Genomic DNA, 27696 nt, shown 5'->3' on the forward strand with positions numbered 1-27696 from the left:
GTGCCCCGCTCTAGACTACCTTACCACTGCAATGACCACAAGTTGCTCCAAACTCTAAGCTAACCCGCTGTCATCTTGATCCCCCCCTCATCCCCCCCGCCATTGAATCTACTCCGCAAACAATCAAACAGGCACGCGCACCATGAAAATCATCCTCGCCGGCGCGACCGGCTTCATCGGCCAAGAGATCCTCACCCAGTGCCTAGCTCACCCCTCGATCACCTCGATCCTCGTACTGTCGCGTCGCGAACTACCAGATAACACCATGCATCCCAAGCTCCATGTCCACCACATGCAAGACCAGGATTTTGTCTCGTACTCCGACCCGCAGCTCGCCGCCTCTCTCCACGGCGCCGCCGCATGTATCTGGACGCTCGGCGTGTCGCCCTCGCGCGTGTCGGCGGACAAAGAGGCCTTCCGGCGGGTGACGCTGGAGTATACCCGCCAGGCTGCCAAGGCATTCAACGAGGCCTTTACTGCTTCTTTGACCGGGGCAGAGCGAGAAGAAGGCCCTTCTGCAACCCGTCCAAGATTCCGATTCGTGTATTTTAGTGGGAGGATGGCGGAGCGCGATCAGACGAAGTCTTTGTGGGTGATGGCCGGGTATCGTCGGTTGAGGGTATATCTCCACTCCCGCCTTGTTTCGTGATATTGTGTAGCAAACAGAAGTATTGATGGAGAGACTACTAGGGCCAAGCTGAGAATATCTTCCTGGAGTATGCAGCCGAGCACCCCGCCTCGTTTGAGTCGTATATCATGCGGCCCGGCATGGTGCTTAGTCGACAGGGGACACTGGTCGATCGGATTCGGAGTCTGGCGCCCTCCGTGCGGGTGGACGTGCTGGCGCGGGCGGCGGTCGATCTCGCTGTTCAGGGTCATTCGGAGAAGATCTGGGAGAACGCAAGGATTGCGGAGTTGGGGGGTGTTGGTGGGCAAGAAAGTTGATTTTGGTTCAGTGGTCGTGTGTCGATCGCAATTGTAGACTGAAAGGCCCATTTACAAGCTCTGGTATCCAGACAACCACGACAGTTACACTTCAATTTCATACCCAAGATATAGGTAGGGACATGTATGTCTACACATGGTCAGGTCTAGAAGTCTCGAAGATTCTTATACTTATGTTGAGCTTTGTTTTACCTGCAAGACCAAAAAGGATAAAGCTATAGAACCTAAAACCAACATATACTTCAAGGACATAACTTCAGCTTTGTTAAGCGCCCTAAGCTTTAGATCAAAATTAGCCCAGAAAGCAAAACGTAGAGCTCTTAGATTTCGGGAATAGACAGCCTGCTTCATCCTTGCCATAATGAAGTTCGGCTGAATATTTATCAGCGTGACAAACGAGAAGTGTTGCTCCGCGAGTTCATGCATTGGGTCATCAGTTTGGAGGACAGGAACGTACGAGCAAGACCCGAATCCAAATTGGGATATGGCTTTATCACAGTGATTTCACGCCCTTTGCTCCTTTCCAGAGAAAGCATCATATTACTGCTCAGGACCTTTTCCATGTCGCAAAAAATGCCCCCAAGATTCCGAAGCATTGGTGGCGGCACAGAGCTTCCCTTGCAATCGACATGGAGCTTCCTCACCAAAATCTCTTCAGGGAAATGGATCTTCTGCAAGAGCTCAATGCCGTGCTGGAGGAGCTCAAGATTCTACGATCCGTGAGCCGGGATCAGATGCACGTCGATCGCCTATGTGGAGAGAGAACGCTACGGTCAAAAAGATCCAACTTATCGCGCTAGCAGAACAGGAAGCTAGTATAGAACGCATGATTGAAGATTTTAATACTGTGCACAGGTCGATCAACGGTTTGACCCACTCGAAGCAAAAGTAGGCGGCAATTCTAGATTCCCAGGCTACCCGCAGCCAGGGTAATAGCATCCTGGTCTTCACCACCGTCACCATCTTCTTCGTGCGTGTAATTCTCCTTGACCGAGCATGCCGAAATACTGATCACTTTCGACGCAGTTACCGGCCTCCTTCTTGACGAGCCTCTTCGCATTAAACATATCCGAGTTTCCTCATGAAGATGGTAATCTCGCCTACCCCACTCGATAGATTCTTCCAATCATATGTCAGTGCTCATACATCCCCGGACCTTGCTCACTTTCTCAGTGCGATAAATTCTGATCTATGGACACGAGTCAGGGCGACATTTGTCTTCTCGGAATTCATTATAGTCTTGGCTTTTAGTGGAGGGCATCTGAAGCACCTATCGGAATTAAACATTCTCGTGACGAGCTGCAACGATATTCCTTGTAAAGCTGGATCCCTAGAGGCAGACGAGCCAGTTGGGAATGTGAGGGGTTCGAAAGAGCATGCATCTTCATGATGCCTACGCAAGGTTCTTAAAATTAAAAGAGAAATGTTTCCGTGGGAACACCCCGTTATGCATGTTCTGTATGTACTGCACAGGAATAGCTGACATTGATTGCCTGAGGCACTCAAGGCCGGACCAACTAACTATTCTTCTAGGCTGAACTGAGCTTTTGACACTATCTTTCCAGTATATCATGTTCTTTTGATCTGCTATTTTTGTTTAAAGGGTTATCTTCGGATATAGTTGCTTTTACCCCTCTGTGCCTAATTCTCTTCCACAGGAGACTCAACGGTCGATCCTCGGTGCACCATGATCTCGTGAGTCGAAAGACCGCGGGCTTGAACGGTCGAGCAAGGTCAAAAGGCCACAAGCTTGGGAGTGGATACCGTGTACTAATGACTAAATCTCGCCGTGAGTGGTAGTGTACATAGAGCGTTGTGGTAGAAAGGACTCCGTGTCTTCCAGAGGTAAGCCAGATCGGAGAATAGCATAGAGGTGAATGTATAAGCACTCAGGCGGGTGACTACCTAATAGTCGAATGATGAAACCCCGGTCTGATTGAGGAATTGGCTCGACATGGCCGTCAACGTTCAAGACGCTGTAGTAGCTAAGCCATGTAAGTCATATGAGCCATGTCTGGACTGGAGATTTGCTATGTACTGGAGATTTCGTCGGAGTACAATAGCAGTTGATATACCATTGATATGCCCTTGGCTTTTCTGTATGCGTCGGATAAGAAAGTTATCTCGGCTCTGGTCGAATGCACCCAATTCTACAGACGTAGGTAAGCAATGACGTTTTAAGCGATGACGTTTTAAGCGATGAAGGCGACGCTTCGAGATCAGAGCTTTGAGACCCTTGCGATTCATCTTGTAAGAATGAGGTTTTGACCTTGAGAGTCTTGAGGAGCGTGTAGAGGAGCTTGAAGATTTGGAAGAGCTTGAATATTTGCTCTACTTGATGGTCTTCATGAAGATTTTCTCGACTTGATTGTTTGTATGGCGATTAGCTCATCTCGACAATTTCGTGTGGGTATTCGTTGACTCGATTGTTTTTTTGGCGATATGGATTTGGAGAGAATCAAGGGAGTTGTAGGAGAGAAGAAGATTTGGAGCGAGTCTGGGAAAGAGAAGAGCAGTATATCAGAATGGTGAGTATTCCACCTCCAAGGTGCCATAAGATTGGGTGTGATACTGCCGGAGACTAGCTAGACACTTGTAAGCGCTAAGAGTGTCGACTGACTCCGATCGCGGAGAACTTTTGCCATTGTTTGACTTAGGTAGGTATTTCCTGAACTCGAGCCGCCCCGTGGGTGATCTCAGAAGAATCGATATTGCAAGCAGGCACCCCGATGGGAGTGTCCGAGCGACAGAAATCAGTGACCGTGTTGACGGTCATATAGGCGGGGGTATAAGGTTGTGATTTGACGAGTATCGATGGTCCTGGCCAAGGACTTGATGAAGAAGTATGGCAGCCAAAAGTCTGCCATAAGAGTGTGGTGATGTCGTGGATATCAGCATTATGAGATAGAAGTTCAATTGTAGTAGATAGAATTGAATGAGTTAGAGGAGGTAGGCGCCTCCTCAGACCTTGCAAAGGAACAAAGCCATGACCACAATTATAGATCGGTTATCAAAGGTCTCTAAAGCTGCTAGATTGATTATTAAAGGAAAAGATTGTCAAAGAGAGGCCAACTCTATAATAAAGCTGCCATTGATTTGAGATGCAATCCGTTATTCACAGGTATCTCTATCTTGAGTCTACGGCCGTTTAATGTGGCGGTCTCACATATTGAATAGATTGGTGTTGGTAATCAAATCCAGTGGATGAATCAATACTAAAGTATAAAATTACCAGAGCCTACCGGTGAATACATAGCTTGGACCAGACTGCACTACTGGTATCTACACATAGTGAATCTATCCAGTATCAGCTCCTATGAGGTTGCAAGAAGGTTGTGCCTGAATATACGACCCGCTTTGGACTCTTAGCCTGATCTGGTGAAGCGGGTACAGATAGCCTCAAGTGGCACTGATCGAAAGAAATCGAAAGAGATCGAGATCAAGATCGAGATCGAAATCCAGGGCGTGGGCTGGCGCAAGCCTCAAGAATCTTACATAGACCCAGGATTTGCCGCGGGATAACCATCGATAAGGCACAGATCGTATGACTGTTCTGTCGTACGGTTTCGCCTCTCAGCTATTCGAGTCCAAGTTAGAGAATGCCTCGACTCGTTAACGGTACTCCGTGCCGGATAAGACTTCGAGGCAGCAAGGCAAGGAGACAGTCAGGAAGCCACGTGGGTGTGTGCTGGAATCGACCCATATCACGTGCATCAGTTGCTCGATGACGTCGTGGTTTTTTTTCCCGCTGACCGACGCCTTATCCGTAGTTTGGTAGATTGTCCACTGCTCAACCAACCTCGCAATCACTCACTCATACCCCCTCCTTTTCAGACTTGCTTGACTTGCACTACCATCATGTGTCCTTCCGTCTAGCCTCGCTCAGCGTAATGAAGAAGACACTGCTTATCGTGTTCATCCACGGCTTCAAGGTACGGTCCGCTCTCGAATCTGCGATCCTCCACGCTTCACCTGTCTGGCGCGCACGAATTGTGTCGGTCGCAAACCCATGCCTGTTGGTGTTGCTAATGCTCGCAGGGGGGCGATGATACATTTGGAGACTTCCCTAGGCATTTTTGCACGGTGGTCAGCCGTGCTCTTCCTACCGTGCGAGTGACAACCGCGGTCTACCCAAAGTACGAAACTCGAGGCGACTTGAGAGAATGTGTGAGCACATTTCGGGAATGGTTCGTTGCGTCTTATCTCATGTGATTTCAATTCTGGCTGGTTGAACGTACCGCTAAGCCACAGCCGTCGGTGCAGGCTGCAGAATACAGTCATCGACCTGGAAGTCGCGAACCGAACAGCCTCGCCCACCGTGGATCCTTCGGTCCATGTGTTTCTGGTCGGTCACTCCATGGGTGGGATTGTGGCGGCGGAGACACTCCTGCTACTGGCTTCCGAGCAGCCTCTGCCTCCCAAGCCCGCCGTCAATGTCTCAACGCAGCCCAACACACCCGGCTCTTGCACAGATTCGGACCCTTCCATCGGAACCGGCTCATTTATGTTTCCGCATATTCAAGGGGTTCTCGCATTCGACACGCCGTTCTTGGGGATTGCGCCCGGGGTGGTTTCGTACGGGGCCGAGGGACAGTTTCGAAATGCCACCACCGCATATACCGCGTTGTCTGAAGTGGCTGGCCTATTCGGAATCGGAGGGAGCAACAATTCTTCAGGGGAGACAACATCGTCCGATCGCTCAGGGGAGCCTAAGGAATCTCTACCGACTGCATCGACCAACGACGCCGCTGCCACGCCGTCCTGGCAACGGTGGGGTCGGTACGCGATGTTTGCCGGAGCAGGCGCTTTGGCGGCCGGCGGGGCGGCGGCAGTGTATTCGCAGCGTCAGCGACTAACCGACGGCTGGGGCTGGGTGTCATCCCACCTGGTTTTTGTCGGCTGCCTGGCACGCTCTTCCGATTTGCGGCAGCGCCTGGCGTCGCTCTCGGAAGTGCAAAAGGACCGCGGGATTGCCTGCGTCAATTTCTACACGTGCTTGGGTAAGAATGCGAGCTCACTGGTAGAGAACACCAATCGTAGCAATACATCGTTCAGCCAAAAGATTATACGCTCAAAGGACCGCACTTTCTGTTCGCTTCCAGCGGGAGGCCAAGGCCCGGGGGTTCCGGTGCCAGGTCTCCGATGGGCTAGAGCCGTGAATGATAAAGCTGCAGATGAAATCAAAGCTCATACCAGCATGTTCTTACAGACTGAGAACCCGGGCTACGCTTCACTCATTCGCGAGGCAAGCAGAGCGCTAGTGGAGTCAGTCGACCGGAGCTGGTACGCCACGGCTACAGGACCAATTGAGGAGGTGGATGGAGACATCCCGCAGTCCAAGAGTGGCAACCTCCACGAGCACTCCGATGGTGGATTCATGGACGGCGACGATGTGGTTGTTGTGGACTAAAAGCTTCAGTGATTGAGAGGGGGGGAGGAACCCAGTGAGGGAAGTCCCTCTTCTTCCTCCAACCCCTATTTCACCCAATCCATTTTTCTTTACTTTCCTCTGGTTGCCAACTATTCCTGCATATTGCTATTGTCTACGGCCTGGAAGTGATTTCAATGGAACAGACCTCCATCCGATATTGTCCCGTTGCTCCACTAACTTCCGAGATCAAGTCTGTCGCTTACCCGGGCAACAATAACACGCACGCTTGAAAGGCGTGAGTTTGGAGCTAGTGGACGAAGGGTCGATCACATCCAGGCTGACAACGCAGGCGGGGCCCAGACATCAGTTGGTTGTGCACACGAAACGAAGATTCGTGGTTTACATCTGGCGCAGCCAATTTTGCGTGCCCCGGGAAGTATTGCAATAAAGTGATTATACGTTGCATAGGAAAGGGCTGATAACAACCCATCCATCCATGGACGGTGGACCTTCCTTCCCCTCTCCGAAGACTCGGCCGTGCGTCGACTCCGGGTCTACCATACGGACTAAAGGAAACTGGTTTGGATGGTTTTCTTCCTGATTGACAACCAAAAGCTCTGTCGAGAGGAGAAGTTCCAATCTTCGAACACTACGGTCTCTTCTAATGTCCTCAAGACCACCATTCACTAGAGTAGGGAAGTCCGTTTATTTCAGCGGTTGATCAACCCTCATGAGAACTGCCGCACGTGACCTGGATGGCATATAGTCAGTTACCTTACCGATACAGCGGGCCCTCTCGGTGGATGGAATGAGGCAGTTTGCAGTCAGGATAGAAGTTTGGTGGAGGAACGAAATCGAGATCCAGTAACTGACCACGAATCAATGGCTGGTCTGGGTCAGCGAGCTATCTGAGTAACTTCAAATCAAACACTGCGAGCGCCATGGATCGCTCGATTACATTGGGATCCAGCGACGTGTTGAGGTACAGCTATTGTCTCATAATCACAGCCATTGAGCGAACTTCAGCACTGCTCGGTCAGTACAGACGCAACGCGATCGATATGCGCATGCTTCACGTCATTAATTCAGTGACACCTTGTAATAATGCCATGTAATAAATGGTACTCATGACCGTTGCACTGCTCTTCTGTGAGTACCATTCATAATCTCCACAACCAATTCTGTAGACTAACTGCCAGTGAGCAAGGGGCTAGTGGCGGATGCAGTCTCAGAGCGAAGTAAGCATGCTGCACAGCACGCTCCTCCAAACCGCACCCGTATTCGAATGCACAGTGCGTTGCATGTGCTTGCCTTGCATACGCACCCGTGGTGCTGGAAAAACAGTCTCAGACGCAGCCGTGTGTTGTTGTAAGACGATGATGCTTCTCTCGGAAACCTCTTGAGACCTCAAAGTGATCAGCCACTCCGGCGGTAAGAATAATCCTAAAGGCCGAAGGGCAGAATTCAATCCTTTCACCATTCAGAAGCAATTCAGGATCTATCACACTTATAGGACACAACCCTCAGGGATCGGGAATCTTCGCTGCTGTGTCCGTCTGTACCTACCGACCAATAGATTATTTCGGTCGATGGTAATTCCATCAACTGGGCTCACACCTCCCCAAAAGCTCAGGCGGGACTGCTCGATAATGTTTCTGCATCAGCAGCAGTATCAGCCAACAAGAATCCCTGCACGATAGCCCGATTGGAGGATGAATAATCCGGCCATAATAAGCCTGAGGACATGAATCGTTGAGTGCTCAATCACGGCCAGGTGGGGTGCACGTCGAGTGGGTGAGACATTGGCGGGCATGTGGATTCACACGGGCATCTTCATGAGTTGTCACGCGGACCGAAATCGCCTACGGTCGTTGACGGGGGCGGAAATGGTATCCGAATTCGAGGGAATTCCCAGCCGTCCCAGACATTCGCCGCCTCGTGCCACCGGGATCCGCTGCCACCAAATAAGTCTGTAGAGAGTGAAAGATTTCTTATCAGGATCCGTCCGACACAACGCACGCCCTTCGCCTTTGTCTAGTTCTCCCTTTCCTCAGTCTTTTCTGCTCGGCCGAAGTTGACCTTCTGTCATCGTGATTGAACAACCTGCAGAATGCCGTGATATCGATCGTCTATGAACCCTCTCAGCATCGCCGCCTAGCATGCGAAACTCCTCAGGACTAGACGTACTGGGCCTATCCGGTTGGCATGACTGCAGATTCGGCATGAGGAGGCCCTGGCTCAGTCGGCTACTCTCAGCTAGCTCAGATGCAAATCCAAAAGTTTGAATTTTTGACATCGGCCCCCGGTCTTTGGCGATTCTTGTCTAGCTGATAGACAAACAAGAGAACACAAGGCTATCCTCCAGATTCTCGACAAGCAGGCCGTAACCTGTTTATCAGCGTGTGATATAGCGCGTGAGTTTGCTCGTGCTGCTGTGTCATGGCGAGAGCCGCGAGTCCGGAGCTTGTAGAGGGCGCATTGCTGCCAGAGAACAGTCGACTCGGTCAAGCCAATATCGATTGGGATAATGGTTTAGGGGAATTTCGCGTCGGTCACTGCTGACAGATCATTTGTCGTGTAGCTCCTTCACGTTGATGCGGATGAAAGGAAACTGGCTAAGATAGGCCAATGTCAGTGAAATGAGAGGTATGGGATACCCCTGCAAGATGCTGCAGTGCTTTCAAGTCAGTCAGTGAAAGGTGTTATCCCTAGGGATATGTACTCTGCTTCTTGGTTGTTTTCCGGAGCGAATCAAGTGTTAGTTATCCCTCTTCGCAACTGTGCCTAGTCTGGGGGGGTTTGGACCTATGTCTATCGCAGTCTATGTTGAGGAAAATGCACCAAAGTTATCACGAACTTTACTTGAAGATGAGCGTTACTTCGCGAAGCCGATAAGAAAGATTTGTGGACAATTCGGGTGGTTGTCGCAGCTCGGTACGTTTCCAGTCGACAGCGGACAAGTTGAACCGAGAAGGAAAATAAGAAAGGATACGGCTATGGCTGGTGTTGGGTGGCAGCAGCGCGTCTATTCCTTGACTTTGTGGCTTCTTCACCGGATATGTCCGATGCGAACCGACACTTGCTCTCAGATTCCAGGGGAGACAGAATCAGCCTCTGCCGGAAGACGGAACTATTCTTCTTATGGGGCCTCCGGCCCACCTTGTTGCAATGCAGGCAAATCCTGTGCCAGATGCCAATCAAAAACATACGACCTAGACCTCAAGTTACCGGAATCAAGGAAGCCAGCAGGTTACAACGCGCAAAACGAGGGGACAGGGCCATCTAGCCTCTTCAGCAATCGGAGCCGATATGCTGCCCCGGGACGAGCCAATTCAATAAGAGTTAAGACAGCGGGTGATCACAAAGGCGCTAAGGGCAGGGAACCGAAATATCGCCCCTTAAGGAATCCACTCATGATACTTCTCATCAAAGAAGCGCGGCCTCCCATCAGAGAGGAAATATGACCTGCTTATGCCATAACACTAATGATCGACGTCGTGTACAGACACGGACAGACAAATGGAGGATGTGAATTAGAGTACCAGGTGATGCGAGACGATTGGCGGTTGTTGTCCTTGTCCCCACCCAAGCACAACGCAAGTGTGAAGCCCCGCAAGTGATTACTCTCCCGGCAACATGCTCGATACTGAAAGGGTGTCGTTATACCTTGTTCGAAAAGTAATATTGGGAGGGTGGTTGTGATGGACTCAAGGTATTATCGATCGCAAGAAGACCCAGCAGTTCTTGGGCACGGTCTCCGACATTTCTGCGACGGCCGAAGGTTCTCGACCAACGTTGGACAGCAGGGCCCAGGCACTGTTTTCCGTGGGACTATTGTTCCGTTCCACAGAGTTACCAGTTCCTTTCCCGGTACATGCGTGTAAGCCAAGCATGGCCTAGCACTCGTCGTTCGAGTAGTGAGCACGGCAGTCCTGCTCTGGAGTATACAATATCGTGTCGGCGCTGCGCAGTGACAGGAAGGAGTTGCTCGCAATGTCTGTTGCCACGGTCAACGATCGCTCAGCTAGGTGATAACACGGGATAAATGGGGGGTTGGAGGCGATTCCTTGATGTTTTATTGATCGACGACTGCGTCGGTGGAAGTGTTCAGATAGGTTCGTGGCTGGTGCAGTGCGATTGGGGAGATCTAGTCGTCGAGTCTCCATTGATGGTTGACGATGTTGAGCGACGTTGAGGATGATTGAACTCATGGAAGTGTTTCTCGGTTTGTGGCTGTACAGTACCCTGGCTGCGGCACGATCAGCATGGGAACATTTTCGGATGGATGGATGTCAGGCACCTTATCGCTCATTTTCTCATCCTCTCGTTGGAAGATGAATGCACATCAATGGTATGGTAAAGATGGGGAAGTATGGAGATGCTACACTTGGTGTGGGTGGAAGTCCACGTCTCGATGATGAAGCGGGGAGAAGAGGGAAAGTGCGAGGGTCGACTGCGCACTCAGGTCAACCACAGCACCTTGCCTATTTCTCTGGGCGATTATGAAGATGCTATGCTTTTACAACGACACTTGCTACTATGGATTCTACTACAGTCTCTACCATGAAAGTTCTAATTTTCAATATATATAGTTATCACAACCCCCTTCACTTCAATCTACAATTTCCACGACAAAACTTGTGCAGTCATATAAAACTTTCTACTACATACCGATACTCTAATCCCTAATCTCTCCTATAATCTCTGACTATTATGCCTACTATAAGCTCTACTCTAACGTCTACTTCAATCTACATGTCTCCACTGAGATCCCCATGAAGACCCTCACTGTACTTCCTCCTACAAGTATCGTCATGTTCAACTCAGTGTGGTAATAAAGCATCATCCTACCACACCCCAACCTGAACCGATCAATCGTACACTCCGGCATCAACCCCATGCCATAGATTGTATTGTCCACAACATCTCCCAAATCGAAAGCGTTGCCCCGCAACTCAACATACAAAAGTATTCACACAGAAAGAATCCCCCGATCGAAAGACACCAGATCCTAATCCCTCCCTTCTTCTGCAGCACCAGCAATTTTATTACGATCCAACCCAACCCAACCAAAGACATAGAATCCAACATGCCCAACCCCAATCAACCTCCCCCCACTAACAAACCTCCACCCAAGCATCGAGATTAATATTCTTAATCACCGTCGAAAACCCGACGGCGCCCTCGCCGGCACAAACCATGTCCCGCTGCGCCGCCGCGACCGCGACGCGACTCACCATCTCCTCGCCCTTGGGATACTCGATATGGAAAACGGGCTTGCCGTGGGCCACGAAGGGGGCGTAGGTCTCGCACTCCTCCATCTCGACGCACTGCTCATTGACACACCACTGCATATCGGCGATGACGTCCGCAACAATCCCGCCGGCGTTCTTCAGCCCCACCGCCAGGCCGCGCGCGTGCGCCTGCGCCGCCAACCACCCCACGAACTCGACCGCGTCGGAGGCCGTCAGCCCCAGGCCGTTGTCGTTGTCATACCCGTCCACGTTGTCCGGGTCGACGCCGTCGCACCCCTTCTGGGCGGCGAGGTCCAGCCGGGCGGCGAGGGCGCGGCGCACGTCCGCGGACCGGATGTCGAGCCATTTCTCGTTGGGCCAGCCAGCCAGAACATTGCCGAGAGCGGCGGCCGGGAAGGCGGCGGTGTCCGGGCGGTAGGCCTCATGGCTGCCGGCGGAGAAGTAGCAGATCACTTTGCGGTGCTGGGCGTGCAGGTCGGCGATGGTGGCGGCGTCGTTGAGCCACAGGTCGATGTCGTAGACTTCCGTCGTGCTGTCGATCGTGCTGGGGTCGAGGGGGTCCGTCAAGATGATTTGCCAGGTCGTGCCGACTTGGGGTTGCCAGAGGGTGGTGGTGTTGCTGCTGGTGCTGCTGGTGCTGGGGATGCTGGAAGAGGAGGAAGAGGAGGTCACGGTGGAGCTGCTGGCAGAGGAAGTCACAGCGCTGGAGGGGAAGGGGATAGTAGTTGCGGTGAGGGTAGTAGGTGTGGGGTCTGCGTTCGAGGTGCTGTGGTGAGGGTTCCTCCACTTCGAGGCCTCCCCGAGTCCCAGGAACAGACCCAAAGCCAGCAGAATGAATTGATAAAGGAACGACATGGTGAGCCGTCAACGATCTCACCTGCTTTTGAATTTCTTTAGGTAAGGAACGAACGGTGCGAAAGAAGAAAGGAGCGGCACGGATATCAAACCCGGGATTTTGTGGAGAGTGGTACAGAAAAGGAGTGTCACAGATATCAAACCTGGAAATGCCAAAGGGCCTTGAGCAGAAGGGAAAAGGAGTGTCACAGATATCAAACCTGGAATGTCGTGGATGAGAAACCCTCCTCCCAACTCGAGGCAGGAAGTGTTGATACTTATACACCAGCAAGAAAAGAGGGGGTCCCATCTACAGCGCTACCGTAGTATCCACCGATTCACACCCCGTTGCGCCGGCCAGGACCAAGACCAAAAGACAAGCCCCAGTTTCACCATTCACCATGCACCTTTGGGATGAATGAAGCCCGGCATGGTGGAAATAACGGGGGTGGCCCGTTTCTTGTCCGCAAGAAAGCCATCCTTGCACCTCTCCCCAGGTACCGGTACCTGCCAAGTCTGATTCCGATTCCGTCAAACCACGCGCAAAGCACAATGGGTGGTGGGCTCAGCTGTTTCAAAGTCGTTCGTCGAGGATTCCCTTTGATGGGCGGTGGCGTTCGAAATCAATGAGATGCCAGGGGTCCGAACTTTCATTATCCGGTGGATGCCTGGTAAGGCGGGGGTCATCAATTTCTTTCTTTCTCCCGACAGGCAGGGTCGGATGGAGGAAGAAGGAAGGGTCCAATAGCCAACCAAGTAGCGGTTCCCTGTACAGTAGCACTTCCTGGCTTCTAGACCGTCAAGGCGCACCTCACCGTCGCATGGCAACTCAGGTACACCGTACAGCACCAACCACGATCTGAGACCGCCCTACTCCAGAGGGGCGCACTGTCAGATCTCATCACCTAATTTGCGGAAGCATAACCCTGATGCAGGGTCTTTTGGCGAGAGAAGGGAGGGGGGGCGGAGAATTATCCGCTGTGGCTGACCGTCCAAGGGCGCTAATCGGAGGATTGAGGGTGAGCTGCAGGCCTTCGATGCAATCCCGGCGGGTAGAACGGGGCCCACTGCAACTGGCCATGCTCGAGTCACCGTGTCGCGGGTGAAACGGTGTGACCGGCACATCCGCATTGAATTGTGGGTGGGTTTGGACATGTCAACTTGATGGAGAGGGTTTGTTATTTGGTTGGTCCAATGGCCGTCACCTCGGACCGGATTCTTATACCCGGAGCAAACACCAGCCCGGGGGGGGGGGGGCTGAGATGAGCCCGGGCGATGACAAGCAGGGTCTTCCGGACAGTGGGGACAGAGATGACCAACAGGAGGTCAGAGCTGAGGTGAGAGGGTTCCTGGCAGGATGACAGCTGAAATGCCTAGGACGCCATGGCTGAGGGGTTGAGAACGAATCGCAATCACGAAACGCAACAAAGAATCCCTTCGTCGAGTCGGAGGCGCCATGCGAGGTGGTAGACACTGATCACCTCATGACCTGCTTCTGTCGGAGATTCGACAGGTAGGGACGAGGATCGTGACTCTCATTGAGCGATGCCATCAGATCAACCCTGCGGTTTGTAAGAGCTTAGACGTCATCACAGGGACTCAGGTCAGGGCTAGGGCCAGCATAAGGGAGGGTCCATTAGTACTGTAACTACCTGCATATCACAAGGTGATGTACTACCCGCATATCACGAAGTCCGGACGGTCCTTGCAGGGTATCATACCAGCGACAACAAGAGACCTCCACCCAGGTCCCTCTATCAACCCAGATCACCAAACAAGCTTGAATGAGCCCGACAGCAAGACAGCATAGAACCAATCAGCCCAATAACTATACAATGCAATGTCGAAAGCTAACTCAACTTACCTACCAGTAGACCCAAGCCTACCACTACCATATAAACATCCCCCAGCACCCCAGGCCCACTCAACCCAGTCCATACGCATGTATCCTAAGACCCGACCACAAGCCCAAACACCATCTGCAATGAGTAAACAAAACCTCACACCTCTCCACCTTATTCCAGAACACCGAGCATCAATCGACTAATGACCCGGAACCAAGTGGGTACCCACCCACCCACTCTCCATCCTCCACCCTGAAACCGATCTCAACCCGACACTCCGGATCAACAGAGAAGATCTCAAACAGGCCCATGCGTCAGGGGGCCGACGACCAGGGAGGTCAACTCCGAAGCATACGTGGCTGTGAAACAAGGGAGAGTCGTCGGGGGTGGGAAAGCTCAATCGTTTGAGAATCCCTTCGAAGACTGTCTTGGACTGTTGAGGAGAGAAAAGATCCGATTGACTTCTTCTGAGGTGGGTTCCCAAGTACGTAAGACTCTGCAGCCGACTCCAATGTACTGTACTTTCGCGATGAAGTAAGTTTGTGTAGATCGTCGCTGTAGGTTGCAGATCCAACTTATGGCTCAATCAAACACAAAAAGCATTCAGCAGGGACGAGCCATGATCTGCAACCGCTCATGATCGTCGTGTACTTATAAAGAGCAACATAAGCCAATTGACACCTTGCTAGAAAGGACACCAGACTAGTTGGACCTAACTAGCTAAATACGACGATGCTATAGAAATATAACTCACGCGACAGTGACAATCAACAGCAACCCAATGCACCCAATAAATATAGTCAGTCATAATCATTACATGTCCCTAATAAGTACACCATCATAGACATTACCACTTCATACAAAGCATAGCCATCCCCGATCACGGACCTCACACACTATACATTACCTTTTCGATTTTCAATCTCCCCAATCCCAAACCCAGAGCAAGACCAACCCGTCAAGCATGCAGTGTCAACCGGAACGACTTCAGATCACGTGGCGAGGGCAGAACAATGATATGGTCCTCCGGGCTATCAGGGACATAGAACTCCTCGTCCTTCCAGGGCATATTCCACGACGGCGGGTGGATCGCCTGGGCCGCAGTACCCGTGCCCGTGCCCGCGGATCGAGTGCTCGTGCGCAGCCCGGCAACAGCGGCGGCAGCGGCATGCCGAAGAGGCGACGGCGGGGGCTCGCGCCGGATGTCCGCCTCGGACATGGTGCGGACCGGACCCAACCGTGCTATCGGGCGCAGCGGGATCATTGGGCTCCCCGGCTTGGTGGAGGATTGATGGTGGTCTGCTGCCGGTGCGGTGCGGATGGTGATTGGGGAGTCACTTGTCTTCTCGTGAAGGCTCATGTATTCGTGCTGAGACATGCGCTGCGAGAGTCGGCGGGGAGAGACATTGGATATGCGACGAGGGGAGTGGTTTTGTGGGGAGCCCTCTTTACAGCCAAGGTCGTCTAAGGACTTTGCGGCCTCTGGGTCAGATGGGTCGCTTTCGGGTCTCCGGGCAGGAATCGGTTGGCGGTTGAACAGGGTCCGGAGGGTGACGCCCGGCCCGCGCTTGACTCGCAACACAACCCACGTTGCGAGAAGAACTCCTAGCATAAGGGCCGCTGTGCCCCATAGCGGTAGTCAGTGCTTAAGGTTCGGAACAATTCCTTCAGTCGATCAATGCGGCTTACCCAAGAGACCCAGGGCCAGTCCGACCCGTCCTGACAGCGAGAGAGCATGGCTTCGTTTCTGGATGCTGCGCATAAATGGCTGGAAAAGAGTGTGTGACAGACGCGTTCGTCGCGAGATCGAGGCAAAAGGCATTCGTAAGTGTCGTTAACCACCAGGGCTCAGTGTTGGTTCATGAATCGCTCAAAGAGTGGATATCTTCAGGATGAAGAAGGGAAGAAAAAGCCAACAGACCAGCTGCGCAGGGCACGAAGAACGAGAGCTGGAGAGAAGCGTCAATGGCTTGGACGCTCGATCCAGCTTGATATATCACAGGATTTCCACCCAGCGAACGTAGGCAGGATATATCACAGTGCTTCTGTCTGGGTTAGCGAAGGTCGACAGCTCGCAGCAAAAGAGGGGGAAGGTTTGGCTTGAAACTGGGAAGTTGAGTTGCGTGGTATCATGTTGCAGAATTTACGTATCACTTTTAACCTTTGTGCATGTAATCAAGATGAGACGGTCGGCCGACGAAAAAGCCTTTTCTCGGCCCCTGACGTGGTCTAGGCCAGGCATTTGGTCCAAAGATAGTCAGAAGATGTACTACTGGGAGCTGGTGAAACGACGGATTGTGTCTGACTCGTATACTAAAGTATACTAATCCGGAGGCTCGGACCACCGGCAATGGCGGCCATACGCAGTAACCCTGCAGATCCGATGGCTGAAGAAGATACTTTGGATGTCTAGCAAGTTCTGCCAGAGTAATCTGTCAGTATATGACATATGATATGTGATGTTAGTATATATCACGTGGTGGTCAGCCATTGCACATGGTGTTGTGCAGAGAGTCGCACCGCCTGCAGTGGCAACCAAGTTTCAAGCGGGTAAACATACTGTAACTACCCCGGGTTTCGGTTTCGTCAGTGGCTCTCCGACCAAACGGTTCGCCGTTTTCACTAAAAAACCCAAGAAGGGGTTGCCCCATCGAAACGAATTCACATGGAATGAAAAGACGGAGTCGAGACGATCCCGGTTCATGCAGTCTATGCCGGAAGCCTGACACTAGACTAAGTTTCTTGAGTCAGACCAACAACTTTTGCGGTCGCAAAGCCACGTTCATGTCTCAGTTGAACAAGAACATGCGTTCGTTGATTATTAGACAGTGGTTCCATCCATAGTAATCTAGTTGCGTTTAGTACTGTACATAATACGATTTGTGCTGCGCCATCGCGTGTAATCGTGTAAGATAAGCAAACGCTGTGGGTGTGGGTGCAATTCGACTCCGCCTCCTTTCCGTTGTCGCTTTTCTTCAATACTTCGACCTCGGCTTGCGCACCATACAATAGAGCTAGACATGAGATCAGCAGGCATAGTTAAACACACACACCACCACCACCACCATCACCACCACCACCACCGATTCCGCCCCAATAATGGGACAATTGAATGTCCACTCACCATGCACACATCCTCCCCATCCCTACACTCCATCTCCTTTTTCATCTCGAATCCCATCTTCTCGTAAATCTGAACGTTGGGCTCATTCCGCGAGCTCTCCAGGTAGCATTTGACCCCCTCCTGGTCCGCCTTATCCGTCACGGCCTCGAAGAGCTTTCTACCAATACCTTTCCCCTGCGTACCCGGCCGAACCGCCACGATATTACAGAAATAATACCCCTTGGGGTCGTCCCAGATCTGGCTCTGGGCCTCATGCTGACGGGCCTTCCAGATCCAATAGCGATTCGTGCGCAGCCCACCGCGGCCCCAATGGCGCAGGTTGGTTAAGGCCTGGCGAGCAGTGAGCAACCACCCTTGCGACCAGGTATACCAGCTCTCGGGCTCCGAGGGTGAATGGGGCGGGAGCCAGCAAGAGACACCCACGACACGCGAGGTGGCCGTTCGGTCGCCGGTCGCATCGCCCGTGTCGTCATCCGGTGTCTCCTTGGCGACTTGAAAGATGGCGTTGTTGATGCCCCAACGGCATCGGACAGCGAGGGAGTCATGGTTTCGCTCTTTATTGAACTATTGTGCATTGGGGTGACCTCACATGACGAGCAACGTTGGTCGGGGAGAACCCCCACGCGACCCGCGTCAGGAGGAGACCGATTAGCTTTGGTTGCTCTTTGTATTGGTTATCATTCCCAAAGATTATATTCTGTGGGGGCGTTTGAAGAACCCTTGCGCATCAAAGTCAAGAAGGTAGGAGATGGAAACTTACATTGGCAGCATCGAACACCCACTTGAAATATGGGTCCTCTGCGAAGGCCGATTGGATGATCTCGATAGCGTCAGGGATGTCGGCCTCTGTGAGGGGGACAACTTCAATAGCCATGTTGGCGTTGGGTGCTTCCAAAGCTGCAGCAGCGTAGAGTTCAGGTAACAGGTAAGCTTATGTTGGGGGGGGGGGGTGGGCAGAGGCGAGGCGAGGCGAGGTGATGATAGTTCGTTCAATGAATGAGCGAGAGAACGGATAGATTTGACTCAGCACCTGCAGCGCAGTAGAAAGTCTGCATACAAACCAACGAACTACTACCTGGCTCGGTGTAACAATGTGCGCTTGTCCGATGTCTGGTGACTTGGACTCGACAGATTTGTGGTGCACCTTTGAGATGGGAAGTTATTTGAATAATCTCTGAATCTTTGCAAGATGGGGAAAGGAAAGATCAATTGAATATGAACTGAATGAAGAGGGAGAAGATAGGAAGATAGAGAGATAGATCGAGGTACTGTACGGGAAAGGCAGAATGACGGCAGAGGCCGATAAAAAAAATAGGCCAGAACAGTTGGCGGCGGAAAGCGCCACAGATCGACCCAAAAAAGGCAGCTCCATGCGACTTGAGGTTAATCCATGATGAAATGTCAAAAGTCCCTCCTCCACCCGCACCTTCTGCGTCTACGTGCACCTTATCACCTGTCACGTCTGCTGCCTTGCTGCCTTGCTGCCTATATCGAAGCTAATTCTCCTACGCATCTGCAAGCCCTTAATAGCACTACCAGTAGTCCTACTATGTATGTAAGGGATCCCCATCGGTTGGTCGGTGGGTCCGAGTTTTTACTATGTGTGAAGCCATGGAGACATGTGTGGTGCGTTGCGACGACAATTAAGCCATCGCATCTTGTATTCTTTCAGACCGAACTTCTGAAGGGTGGTATCTAAAAACAAATGTAATCATGCCGATAAAAGTGTTGATATGGTCAAGAAATTGAAGCAGAGAAAAAATGGAATGATCGCTCGAGGTAATGCAATCAGGTAGTACAGGCGCCGACCATATATCCAGTCCATCTGCGCCCCTTCCCAGAAACTCAAAAAGGTAAGCTTGACACATGTTCATCGTGGAAGTCACCTTACAGGCCTCCATATGTGCAGAGGGTATCTTTCAGTGATTCGTCAACTCCAATCCTTTCCTGTAAGCTCGATAAGATGGACAAAAAAAAAAAGCATAAACGTCGTGAGGTCTATTCCAATGTCATCGGGACATAAAGACCCAGCCTGTCAGGGGCTGGGAGGTAACACTCTATTCCAGGCGCACCCATTCGCGTGGAACGTCCATGCTGCGGTTCACACGGCCTCCAGGAGTCAGAGGTACATCGACACGCCCAAGGCCGCGATCGTCATCGGCGTGCTCCTCATAGAATGACAAGCGCGAGAAGTAATCCTGCAACACGGCCTCTCGATCATTGTCTCCAACGATGGTATTGTACTCCGGGGGAGGAGTGACGAGAGGCGGCGGTGGCTCGAGCTCCTCGAAGGCAGGAGGTGCAAAGGACGGCGCGCGGAGGAGATGCATGGGGCGCGGTGGGCGGTCGACCGGTTCATCGGCCAGATGCGCCTGTGGTGGCCGAGTTAAGCCTCCGGAGCTGTTGGTGAAGCTTCTCGTAACGGCGCCTCCATTGGGTCGCTCATCTCGGTCGGAGGAGGAAAGCGATTGTCGGCTGGAACCCGCCCGGTTGATCAGGGGTGCGCCAGGACAACCGCACTCGAACTCCTGTGCCTGTGGGGTTGGCTCCGACTCCGGCGAGGTGTATGCCGGAAGGTAGATGTTGGCCTGCGTGGCCTTGCACGATAGCAGGTGGAACGGAGAATCGATGGAGATTTCGAAGTGTCTCCGCTTGCCGGGGTCTCTCTCATCGACCTTGGAGAGGCGTAAAACAATCTGAGATGTAAATTAGATTGCGAGTATTGCCAACGGCATGGAAATATCTTACCTTGATCCAGTGATTTATTTGAATGTTCTCGTATGTGGTATCGAAGTGTAGTCGTTGAGACTCGTCCCGGTTGCGCATTTCTTGACAGCTCGGCAACTGGACATTGAATTCCATCTCGGTCGGACCAACTCCTGAGTCGCTAGACAGATTGCCAAGAAGGTTGGTCCGGTTTCGATCCACCACCTCCTGACCCCGAGCAGCTGCTGCGCGCTGGTCCCAGTCAATGCCACCCCCTGCTGTGACTCGCATCGAGCTTCCCGGATAGGTACTTGTGCTGGCCGAGTCGGCTCGTTTCTCAAACAGTAGAACTTTCTTCGCCGGTTGAAAACGATGCACGCTTTTGTCTGCGGTCCAGTGTTGAATATTCTCCGTCACATAGACCTTGATCCGATGGCACTCGACCTTGGCCAGGGGAGTCAGCTTGAAAGCGATAGGGACTTGCGATCCAAGAGGGAAGGATTTCCCGGAGATCACAATGTCATAGTGCAGCTGATCTTCCCAGTTCCGCGAAATTGCGATCGGTTCGACCTGCTCTAGCGAGCCCTCCGCCGGGGTGCGGATCACCGGAACCTCTAGGCTGCCGAGCAAATTGGGCCGGAAGGCACCGGCTCTTTCGACTATCGCCTCAAGGTCATACTGGACGAATCCCAGGTCGGTCTTGATTGTCTCTGGGAGAGAACCATCGATCGGGAATTCGAAACTGTAGAGGTAATCGCCGACAGGGAACAGGCGGTAGTTGCGGGGCGGATGGACCGGCGGAGGTGGCGGATCATTCTTACCAAAACTTCGAGAGTGGTTGGAATTCAAGGATAGTCGCTTGAGGTCCTTGGCAGAAAACTGGCCGGTGTGGCTTAACGAGGTTGAGGATCCGGTCTTGGAGAGCAGCTCCCGAGTGATGAGTGTCGGACCCTCCTTGCCCGTCACAGAAGTTACCGGCTTAGCGTGCTGATAGAAATGCGCACCGTAATCATTCTGCATCAGTGCCGTATCGCCATGGTTGAAGTACATTACTCCATGTGTGACGAGGTCCTTTTTATCGTGAAAGTGAACTTTCTTGGGCGGGATACCTGCCAACGCAACAAGTTGTCAGTTGATCCGCGTAGGAATGCGAAACGAAGGAGGGAAAGAGTTACCGTCTGGCCAATCGGTCTGCGCATGTCCACGGAAGCAGATCGAGATCTTCTTCACCTTGACGCTTTTGGTGATTTTCAGATGCAACTGCCCGCGAAGAATGGCCGACTTCTTAGTACTGGGGTCATTCTGATCATATCCTTGCAGATATAGCACTGGCTCAGTGAGTGCAATGCCCACGGAGATCCCACTTCCTGTCGCGACTATTTTCTCGTTACGCAGAGGAGGGAACGGCACGGCCGGATCGGCGGACGGGATGGAATGAGCGGAAGCCGGATAGGGTTGGGTGGACGAGACCGTGGAGGAAGAATGCGAGCGCAATCGGCCAACTCTTAGTCCCGAAGCGGTGAGCATTGTGGCATCGTTGGGATTCAAAACGAGCTCAGACACGGGGCGATGGGAATGTGTTTGAGTCATTGGAGGGGGAGGAGAAGGAGGAGGAGGTAGAGAAGGGGAGGAAGCGGATGGTGGCGTAATGGAGGGCGCAGAGTGGATCAGGGACCCTAAGCGGAACAGACGCTTTGCGTTTTCCCGCGGACCCGCCAATTTCTTGAGGATCGAGGCGCGACGACGGAAGCCTCGTCTGGCCGGTGGTTGCCCGACAGTGGAACTAGTATCGCTAGCAAGTGTCGATGTCTCGAGTGAAGGCCGCCGATTGGATCTCACGTGAAACGGAGTTGACTCGGACACTCCGTCGGGGAATTGAGTATCTGTACCACCGGGACTAGTAACCGACCCCAGAAGAACCTGTAGGAGAGGAGAAACGTGAGCCGTCATTGTTGTGCGCAAGTACAATGCCAATCAACAGGCTGCATTCTTTGTGACTGTGTAAGGCGCAAGCAGGTTTGAGATGATGAGTGATGGGTAGGCCAAGATCTTGGGACGATCGAATCGTGGCTTTCAATATGTGTAGAGGAGGGTAGTGGCGGAAGACCGAAGTATGGAGAGAGAGTGAGGGAGGGAGAGGAGGAACAAGGAGGACGGGATGCACAGTGAAGTGTGAATTGGAAGAAGAGGAGGAGGAGGAGGAATGTAGCAGGAGGCACAAGGGCAAAGCAAAAAAGAAAGAAGTAAGCACGTTTTGACTCTGGAAAAAGAAAAGGGACTTACTCTTTAAAAAGAGAGGGAGAAAAAGGTAATATACTAGTCAAATCCCAGCAACAGCAGTGAGGATTATAGGATAGGGAGAATTAGAATTAGTCGCAGAGCCAGTGTTTGACGCACAGAGCCAATGCACGTAGTCGTGCGACCAGTGGATATTGGGGTCTTTTTTTTTGGCTTTTTTTTTTCTGCCTCGCACTCGTCCAAAAAAAAACTAATAATAATCAGTTCGTTTGGGGCGTTGTCTCCTTTCGGGGGAGTGGTCGTTTGGGATCTTTTCTAGGTTCGGGTGATGATCGACACGCCGGCAAGGAGCGATGTGTCGATGTGTCGATGTGTCTCTTTGCAAATCGTGGTTGGTACACGCACACCGCAGCCGCAATCAATAGTAAGGTAGTCGGAGATTCGATGGGCACGGAGACGAAATCTTGGGGAGGTGGAACGTGGAGAGGGTGCGAAAATAAAAGGAGCCTCCAAGAAGAATGAAGAAAGGGTGTCAACCGCTTTCAGCAAGTGAAGACAGGCAGGACAAGGCCAGAAGCGCCGAGAATGATAATAATGCGGGGGTGCGACGGGGATCGAGAGGGCAGTGATCAGAAATAGTGCAATAGTGCAATAGTGCAATAGTGCAATGGTATAATATCGCCTCGTCTTGTCGTCGCCGTTCAGTCAGCACAAGGATCAATGACAAAATACGACAAGTCCAGAATGAGGCGGTGCGGGTAGCGTTCCTTGGGCACAAGATCCTTATTAAATAAATTTGACCAAGTAGACAAGAGACAGACCATCCGTCCAGAAGAACGATGACGCGGAGGAGAAAAAAACTGGTAGGCTCAAGTCCTATCCGGTGATCCGCATTACTAGACCTGAGACTTGCCTGAACTGGTTGGGAGGCTTTTTTTTTCCCTCTCTTTACGTCTCGTTTAGTAGGTCTCCAACGGATACATCAACTTGAACCATGAATTCACTATTCTTCATGCACTGCCGCCATCTCCACGGCCAGAGCATCGGTATCATGTATCAATCAGCTGATGCGGGAGGCTGTAGTACTGTGGTGCACTGTACCTCCTCGTTCCCCCGGATCGACCTCGTATCTTACACTCTACTTTTTGGACAAGAAATACGCTCCGTCGGGTTATGTGGTAAGATGACTGACTGACTGACTGACTGATGCTTCATGTGAATGGCAAGAGAGGGGAAGAGCCGAGTTTCGGGGGGTTTCATCACGCATGCGACTACTACACCTACTAGTGGGTGAGGTCTCGAACCACATGCATGAAGGGGCAGTGACGTCTGACGTTCATCTGGTTCAGTGTCTACTAGGTAGAGACACTGACACTGACACTAATCACTAGTCAAGTTACTCATAACTTAACTACTAAGGAAGTGACTGACTAACGCGACTACTGGAGTCAATCTGATGCCCAGCTTACCTGGAAGCCTAGTTCTAGCCCAGTAGTCTCGACGGGTAGTCCGGCACAGCCTTCCACCCGGCCAGCACGGTCATCATAAGATGACCACTTAATGCTCGCTCTTTGACTTCATCAGCAGAAGGCAGAAAAGCCAATCCCTGTTGTGCCGCTTCGTGGTGGACAGGTAGATCCACATGCCCGGATACACGAGTACTTTGTGATTTGAGGAGCGGCTGAGGATCGTTGGAAAAAGGTGCTGCCTGACTGCCTGAAAGGGCTTGAGAGCGAAGAATGAAGAAGGCAATGTGTGTGTCTGATTGTCAATGCGGGGGATCCTTGGCTGGCAGGAGCAGGGCGGTGTGGTGATATCATCGGGTCGGGCGGAAGTGGGGAGAAGATGAGAAGATCCCTCAGTTCAGTACGTGCACTTCTTGCCTTTCCATCTGCCCTGGCCCCCCTCCCCCTCACCTCGCTCTATCGCTCCTCATCCCCTCCAGTGTAATGCAATGGGTGTTCGTACAAGTGGAATGAGGCACATGGATCGAAAGATTCCATTCCGTCGGGCTGTCTTTGGCCATTACCGAAGATCGCTTCCGACCGAGGAGACGATGAAGAAGTCTATTTGAAGATCCATGGTCTGATCCCCGGCAATACTTCCGCTCTCCGGCTTCGCAATAGCTGAACAACAGTTCCGTCGCCACCACCACCACCACCACCACCCCCATCCCCTGCCCTCCCTCTGTCAAAGCCGAACCCTACCGAGCCGTGATTACCGGTCAATTGTGTATACTCAAGAAATCTACTACCCCTACATCTTTGATCGGATGGTCGGCTCTCCAAACGGCAAGAAATTTATCCCCGCAAGTTCACACATGTCAATCCCGGTGGAGATGACGGCAAGAAGTCTGTCGTCTGTGGCTTGACATGCACGTATGAGTCGACAAGATGCTATCGCCATCGACCCGGCCGCTCCATTCCACCTACTCCCATAAAAAACATCAACATGACAAGGCGGAATTCTTATCAGCCGTCGCGTGGTTCAAGATGTGTTGTCCATTGCAACGACAATCCCTATAGGCCGATTAGTCATGACATCATCGCCGCTATCACCATCATCATCACCCTGTAACCATGAGGTGGCTGATATTCTGACTGCAAATGTCCCTGTGGGTGTGTGGATAGCCAGGTACGGCACTTGATACATTCTTGAGGAGACTACAGCTAGCAAAGATTTTCGATATCACTGGTCAGAGTTTCTGCTTTAGGGAACGCCCGCACCATTGAAGTGATTGCCGAACGGAGAACCAGTTCGTGGCATTCCCCCGTAGTCTATTTAGGAACCAAGCATTGCTTAGCTGCATACCAAGACCACCGCAGACGCAGCAAAGCCAAACCACCCGGGGCGTGGAGCTTCGGGCTGTCAATTTGGAACGGAGATTAGCTTTTGCGCCCACCTCTGACGTACCTTGCGTCATCGCGGAGTCAGTAGTGAGGACCGTCAGGTAGGTTACCGGGCCCCCTTACAGGGTGGATCACTCTGCCTTACCGATTGGCTGTTCGGTAGGAGACAGCAATGGACCTGACACTTCGGAGGGGTTCCAGCCGGGGTAATGAGTAAGGGTTTGCGACTGGAGAACAGGCTCCGTTCGGCTTAGCTTATTACCCGAATTTGTAGGGAAAGCTCCTATATAGAATTGTCTGTATTTCGTGATCCCAACGCACGGTGTCGTCACCCATGAATCGCATCCGCGGCCACTGCCCAGGAGGTGATCATGTAAACCAGCTATCGTCAAGTTCGTTGATATCCACTAATCCGTCACCCTCCAGTAAATTCGGGTCTCCGGTACCGTCTCCTCCGAAGGTATCATTCTCCATGAATAAATCATCGAAGCTGGACTCTCCCGGTCCCATAACATCTTCGAGGGTTCCCCCGCCTTGGCCGTCCAACTGTTGTCCCGTCAGACTGCCAACCTGGGTAGAGAACGCCTCAGCTTTCTGCAATTCCAAGTCAAACGCATCTCCGCCCGTAGGCACAGCAGTGTTCAAGCTATCAGTGCCCACCAAGCCAGCTGCGGTGTTGGTAGACGTATCGTTGCCTTCATTGCCCGAACCGGCAGGGACCAGGTGGGAGCCGGCGAGAAAATCATCATTGCCAACTGCGTCATCGCCAAAGTCAAGATTCAGGTCGAAATCGTTGGGCCCGGGATTGTTGTTGAGCATTGAGTCGAAGTTGAGTTCGTCCGGGCCGGTGAAAGGTTGTCCGGAGACGGCAGGGGCGGTAGCTCCATTGTCGATTTGGTCTTCCTTGACCGGTTGATCAGCCGAGCCTTGTTTTACGACATCCTGCTCAATCTGCGGCTTCAAGGCAGGCTCGACTTCTGCGGGCTCGGCTTTAATTGTGTCCGCATTCGTGGCTACGACTGGGGTTACCTGAGGCTGGGGAGCCGTTTCTGGCTCTGGCTTCACGACCGCATCCTCCATCACGGAGTCCTGGGCAGAATGGAGTGCAACTTTTTGCGCTTTGATTGCCTCATAGTCTCGCTCCAGGAACGCCTTGGCAATAAACTGCTCGGAGTCAGTTGAAATTCAGGCACCGAACAAGATGGCAATGGTTCTTACTATCTGCTCCGATAGGCTGTCCAAAGCGGTCTGAAACTGCTCGTGAGCGACGGGGATTGAGCGTTTGAGCTGCGCCCTGTAGTGCATCTTCTCGTGCGAGTTGAAGAACCGGGCCGTGTCGATGAGCTATGAGTTGTCAGAGGTTACTTGAACGAGAAACAGCTGGGCTCGGATGTACTACCGTCTGGTTCACTGTGGATGTTAACACATCCAAGGATTTGGAATTTGAAAAATTGGTCGCGGCCATGATTACGCTGCTGTTTGCGACCTGATCGTGCTAGTAAGAAAGTTGTTGGCAATCGACCGCGCTGATTTGTTGATGTGTCGGGGTCAGTTGGGATGTGTGATGGGCCACGATAGAACACGATCTGAAACCACTACGAGATGTGATTCAGCCGGGGACTTTTAGCGACGCCGTGAGGGATTATACTCCCTGTACGGCGGGCCCGAGAGCCAATTGAATGACTTGGACCGAGGTCCGCGTGGAAGTGACAGGGAAGAGGAGGGGAGAGAGAGAGAGGAATCAAGGGAGGAGACTAAGAATAGAAACCAAGAGAACTCCAGAGGCGTCACTGCAGGTGACAGATGGTATGGTATCTTCAGGTAAGATAGGAAGAGAACTAGGAAAGGTGATAGCACTTTTGTAAGGAGGCGCAAGTCTGGGAAGGGGGGGGGGGAGGGCTTGTAAAGCGGAGGAGGGAAGAGTAGGAGGGAAGAGTGGAGGAAGAAGCTAAGAATGATGATGGGTGAGTTAAGCGCCTAAGAGTTAGCTAGCCGGCCTGCGGTAACTTGTAAGAGAACAAAAAAAAGGCGAGGGCCCCGTCACAAGGGGACTAACGCGGTGAGGCTTAGCGCGCCCCTCACCCCAGCTCGGAGCGGCTCTACCTTACACCTTACACCTTACAGCCAGACCAGACCAGTTGACTTCAAGGTTACCTTGAGGTACAGTTAACTTACTGACTGACTAACTGACTGACTGACTGACTGTACTGTACGTACCGTGGTCGACTCCCAGGACAGACCACCACCGAACCAGTGTTGATTGACTGTATGTACATACAGTACCACTTACAGTACGTACCCCATCCCATCCATCCATTCATTCCAAACACTCTCCTCGTTTTGTTCTCCATCCATCCCAAACTTCCCGTCAGCTCAGATCATCGCAGCTTTCCCTCTGCTTTTCCCCTGTCGGTCGGTCTGGTCGACTGTCTCTCTTCTTCCTCTCTTCCTCTAATTTTCCTTCTTCCTCTTCATCCACTTTCCTCTCTGTTCCATCTGTCATTGCTGCCTCTCTTCCCTTTTGTCTCAG

At 52.1% G+C, this 27696-nt stretch overlaps 8 protein-coding genes across 8 annotated transcripts; 3 read left to right on the top strand and 5 right to left on the bottom strand.

Moving 5' to 3' along the window:
- Positions 1 to 136: 136 nt before the first annotated feature.
- On the top strand, positions 137 to 945 carry BO86DRAFT_432438 (putative nucleoside-diphosphate-sugar epimerase; the record flags this gene model as incomplete). The annotated part of the gene is made up of 2 exons (XM_025675798.1): positions 137 to 619; positions 691 to 945. Exons 1-2 carry the CDS (start codon positions 143 to 145, stop codon positions 943 to 945), a joined length of 732 nt encoding a protein of 243 aa, XP_025526694.1. The 5' UTR covers positions 137 to 142.
- Positions 946 to 4835: 3890 nt separating this feature from the next.
- BO86DRAFT_315240 (uncharacterized protein) lies at positions 4836 to 6355 on the top strand (the record flags this gene model as incomplete). The annotated part of the gene is made up of 3 exons (XM_025668082.1): positions 4836 to 4877; positions 4984 to 5132; positions 5209 to 6355. The coding sequence occupies 3 exons, from the start codon at positions 4836 to 4838 to the stop codon at positions 6353 to 6355; spliced, it is 1338 nt and encodes a 445-aa protein (XP_025526695.1).
- Positions 6356 to 8708: 2353 nt separating this feature from the next.
- BO86DRAFT_120130 (uncharacterized protein) lies at positions 8709 to 9899 on the top strand. The gene has a single exon (XM_025666005.1). The coding sequence runs from the start codon at positions 9124 to 9126 to the stop codon at positions 9778 to 9780; it is 657 nt and encodes a 218-aa protein (XP_025526696.1). The 5' UTR covers positions 8709 to 9123; the 3' UTR covers positions 9781 to 9899.
- A 1534-nt stretch (positions 9900 to 11433) lies between these two features.
- On the bottom strand, positions 11434 to 12186 carry BO86DRAFT_288211 (endo alpha-1,4 polygalactosaminidase; the record flags this gene model as incomplete). Its single annotated transcript, XM_025667368.1, has 1 exon — positions 11434 to 12186. A coding segment is annotated over one exon (753 nt), but the record flags the coding sequence as incomplete, so codon positions are not given.
- A 3021-nt stretch (positions 12187 to 15207) lies between these two features.
- On the bottom strand, positions 15208 to 16071 carry BO86DRAFT_380091 (uncharacterized protein; the record flags this gene model as incomplete). The annotated part of the gene is made up of 2 exons (XM_025670702.1): positions 15208 to 15869; positions 15939 to 16071. 2 exons carry the CDS (start codon positions 16069 to 16071, stop codon positions 15208 to 15210), a joined length of 795 nt encoding a protein of 264 aa, XP_025526698.1.
- A 1009-nt stretch (positions 16072 to 17080) lies between these two features.
- BO86DRAFT_389999 (GNAT family N-acetyltransferase) lies at positions 17081 to 18263 on the bottom strand. Its single transcript, XM_025672279.1, has 3 exons — positions 18134 to 18263; positions 17374 to 17937; positions 17081 to 17263 (listed from the first exon to the last, which is right to left on the bottom strand). The coding sequence occupies exons 1-3, from the start codon at positions 18245 to 18247 to the stop codon at positions 17225 to 17227; spliced, it is 717 nt and encodes a 238-aa protein (XP_025526699.1). The 5' UTR covers positions 18248 to 18263; the 3' UTR covers positions 17081 to 17224.
- A 1167-nt stretch (positions 18264 to 19430) lies between these two features.
- BO86DRAFT_410584 (arrestin C-terminal domain-containing protein) lies at positions 19431 to 22448 on the bottom strand (the record flags this gene model as incomplete). The annotated part of the gene is made up of 3 exons (XM_025674513.1): positions 21255 to 22448; positions 20122 to 21188; positions 19431 to 20069 (listed from the first exon to the last, which is right to left on the bottom strand). The coding sequence occupies exons 1-3, from the start codon at positions 22027 to 22029 to the stop codon at positions 19431 to 19433; spliced, it is 2481 nt and encodes an 826-aa protein (XP_025526700.1). The 5' UTR covers positions 22030 to 22448.
- Positions 22449 to 25535: 3087 nt separating this feature from the next.
- Positions 25536 to 26631, bottom strand: BO86DRAFT_315357 (uncharacterized protein; the record flags this gene model as incomplete). Its single annotated transcript, XM_025668088.1, has 3 exons — positions 25536 to 26330; positions 26385 to 26510; positions 26566 to 26631. 3 exons carry the CDS (start codon positions 26629 to 26631, stop codon positions 25536 to 25538), a joined length of 987 nt encoding a protein of 328 aa, XP_025526701.1.
- Between the last annotated feature and the right edge of the window lie 1065 nt (positions 26632 to 27696).

The sequence above is a fragment of the Aspergillus japonicus genome (assembly GCF_003184785.1).
Source record: "Aspergillus japonicus CBS 114.51 unplaced genomic scaffold BO86scaffold_31, whole genome shotgun sequence".
Classification (NCBI taxonomy): domain Eukaryota; kingdom Fungi; phylum Ascomycota; class Eurotiomycetes; order Eurotiales; family Aspergillaceae; genus Aspergillus; species Aspergillus japonicus.